General features: G+C 35.5%; 1 protein-coding gene across 1 annotated transcript in view; it reads left to right on the plus strand.

Annotated features, from left to right (window-relative positions):
- Positions 1 to 2535, plus strand: part of PSMD12 (proteasome 26S subunit, non-ATPase 12) — a 6611-nt gene extending 4076 nt beyond the window's left edge. The window contains exons 7-10 of the mRNA XM_031060932.1: positions 1 to 100; positions 429 to 603; positions 1143 to 1220; positions 2087 to 2535. The exon at positions 1 to 100 is cut by the window's left edge and continues 4 nt beyond it. Of these exons, the coding sequence (XP_030916792.1) occupies positions 1 to 100; positions 429 to 603; positions 1143 to 1220; positions 2087 to 2296 (563 nt within the window). The 3' untranslated portion in view covers positions 2297 to 2535. The remainder of the gene's footprint in view (positions 101 to 428; positions 604 to 1142; positions 1221 to 2086) is intronic.
- Positions 2536 to 3213: the final 678 nt, after the last annotated feature.

Below are 3213 nucleotides of genomic sequence, written 5' to 3' on the forward strand. Positions count from 1 at the left end.
TTGTTCTTTATGTTATTCTTTCACCTTATGACAATGAACAGTCTGATTTGGTGCACAGAATTAGTAGTGACAAAAAGCTAGAAGAAATCCCCAAATATAAGTAAGTATCCTTTCTAATAACCAATTTTTAGATTAGAAAGTGTCTCTCCCTAACAGTGCAAGTAAATTTCTTTATGCTGAGTGCTGTAAGCGAGACTGAATTTAATGCTGCATCAGGAATACTGCAAAAATGTCATGATTGTTCTATGTGAAAATAAATGTTTCTTGTAAGAGAAAGAGCTTTCTTAGAAAAACAGTCTGACTTTAGCTGCCCCCATTATTTATGGTAATAAGAATAAAACATTTAAAATTATGCCTTTGATCTATTTTAAGTATGAACCAGGCCTTATTAATACAGGATTGTAATCCAACTGTACTAAACCATTTAGAGACCTCCTAAAACTATTTACCACTATGGAGCTGATGAGGTGGAGTGCCCTAGTTGAAGAATATGGGAAGGAGTTGAGAGAAGGATCCCTTGACAGTCCTGCAACAGATGTTTTTGGCTGTACAGAGGAAGGTGAAAAGAGATGGAAAGATTTAAAGAACAGAGTTGTGGAACATGTAAGTATCACTGTCTGTGAACATCAGCTTTTTACTCAGTGCCTCAGCTAAAAATGCTTTCTGCTTGCCATATTTTAATCACAAAGACAAAAAAGACAAAAAAGTACCTAATAGACAAAAAAGTACCTAATAAAGCTGCAGGTGAGGTCTCTTTTCTTTTCTGTTGCATTTCAAGATTTTATTTGCTTGCATAGGTTTATTGTATGTTTATAATTGGCATAGTTGCTGCCAAAAAGATCATATTGCACTCAAATGAGACTTAGCATTCATGTTTCAATAAAGCATAAATCTGAAAGTCTTGCTTTGTATTAAATTCATAATTGGTTGATTTCTTTTCTTAATAATTTATCATGTAGAGACTTTTATACCTTTCACCAGCAAAAGAGCTGTTTTTTCACAACCCCTCACGTCCCCCATGCTGGACTGCCATTAGAGCACCACAGTTCCTAATCTCCTTTTAACATGGACTTTTATATTTTTGCAGCCTGCTTCAATTATTTTTTGCACATAACCCTCTACTCTGAACACTTTTATTCCAGAATATTAGAATAATGGCTAAGTATTATACCAGAATTACAATGAAGAGAATGGCACAACTCCTGGATCTGTCCGTTGATGTAAGTCTTGCTTTGCTTATCCTTCTTTCATAAGGGGGGGTGTGTTTGTGGCAGAGATGTGATTAGTCAGCAGAGTAATGTTCTTGTTTGATTTAATTTTCTGCCTTTATGGGAGTTAGAAAACTATTCATTAAACCTTAAATTCAGTTTTATGATGCACATGCCCATAAGGCAAAAGCTGCTCTTACAAGTTCATTTATGTTCAAAGCTTCGTGTGAATGCTGGAGCTCGTTGTCTGGTGTTTCAGTGTTAAAAGGTTCTTGTCAATGAGTGGTGAAAACCAGCTGAAGAGAGGGTCCTTCACCTGTAAATGTCCCTGTTCCTGGGTGGTGGCACTTTGGGAACAAGGGTGGAGGGGTCTTCCTGCCATCCCCCTTTGTGTTTTCAAGAGCTTTCCAAGTAGAACGACACATCCTGGTATTTTGAGTGCAAATGAAAATCTTTACCCTTTTCATGGAATCTGCTTTTCCCACAAACTCAGAAAAAGCCCTTTTTGACAGTGGTCAGTAATTCACTGGGATTTTCCCAAGCCTTGCTTGCCACATGACTTGTTCTGGTATCTGTGTAACCAAGCACTCCAAAGTGTAAAAGTCTGTTAGAATCGTATATTAAACTTTAATTTTATGAAAGATAATCAGATATAGTTCAATAGAAAACAAAAAGCTTTTTTTTTTAAATAGCTTTTGCTAGTAGCTTGCATTGCCAGCATGTGACTAGCCTGCATTTTTTGAAGTACAATATTGTTACAGCTGTACTCGTGCGTAAAGAAAATCTTGTTCCTGGTGCTTTCATGCTGTTTGGGAGGAATTCTGGTGGTTTGTAGTAAAAATGCTATTTTCTTGACTTAGTGCTGTTTGTCTTTGCAGGAATCGGAGGAGTTCTTGTCTAACCTAGTAGTTAATAAAACCATCTTTGCTAAAGTAGACAGGCTGGCAGGAATTATCAATTTCCAGAGGCCTAAGGACCCAAACAATATACTCAATGACTGGTCTCACAAGCTCAACTCCCTCATGGCCCTAGTTAACAAAACCACACATCTCATTGCCAAAGAAGAGATGATCCATAACCTGCAGTAAGGTGCCTCAATAATCTCAGTGCTTTTAAAGAAGGCATTAAATCTTCATAATAGAGACTATTATTACAAGTGTGTATATGGTTTGTTTTCTCCCTGTCAAGCCTTCCTGGTCTAAAATTTAGAACATAATTCTGAAATTCCTGTTGACAATTAAGTTCCCTTGATTATTCATTCAGTTGTTAAATGTTTTTGCTACAATTGGTGAAAGAACAGAATAAAACTGTATTGCCTGTATAATAATAGTCGTGTGATTTCTTTTTTTCAATGTGAACCCTTATCTGTCTAACATATAATTCTGTGGTTATTTCATTACAGGACTATTTTTGAGGCTGTGATTGAGAGGATATACTGTAAATAATAAAATCCTAGGGTTTGATAAAGAGGTAACTTAAAATGATAATAGTGTAAAGTTATGTCAAGATACTCTTTGAACAAAATGATGTTTATGCTTAAGAATAATGCTATTTCTTATGATTTAGTACTACAGTTAGAATTTATTAATTAATTGTGAACTGCCAGAGCGATCAATACATGAGTAAGTACCTAAACCTTTGTCTGCTTGCTGCAAGTCACTAATTTTGCCTGTTTTGCTGGTACAGTTTGTAAGGGCTACAGTAGCAATTAATCAGTTAGCTAAGCTGGTCCTTGGAAACTGCTGCTTCTCATTATGAATGTGTTATATTCTGAGCAGGTAATGTTCTATTATTTACTTTAACCTCCTTGTAATGGAGGGAAGCTGTGGACTTTTACCCCTGGTTTGTTTTTTTTTAAGGAAGTAAAATAAACAAATACTGTAGTAAGAATCAATGGAACTTCTATTGAATTTGCTCTGGTTTAGAATGATTTTTAATGCTAGCCATAACCATTCAGTTCATAATTAATTAAGTAGAGACTACTATTGTAAATGATGTATTGAGA

The sequence above is a fragment of the Geospiza fortis genome, unplaced genomic scaffold, assembly GCF_000277835.1.
Source record: "Geospiza fortis unplaced genomic scaffold, GeoFor_1.0 scaffold221, whole genome shotgun sequence".
Lineage (NCBI taxonomy): Eukaryota > Metazoa > Chordata > Aves > Passeriformes > Thraupidae > Geospiza > Geospiza fortis.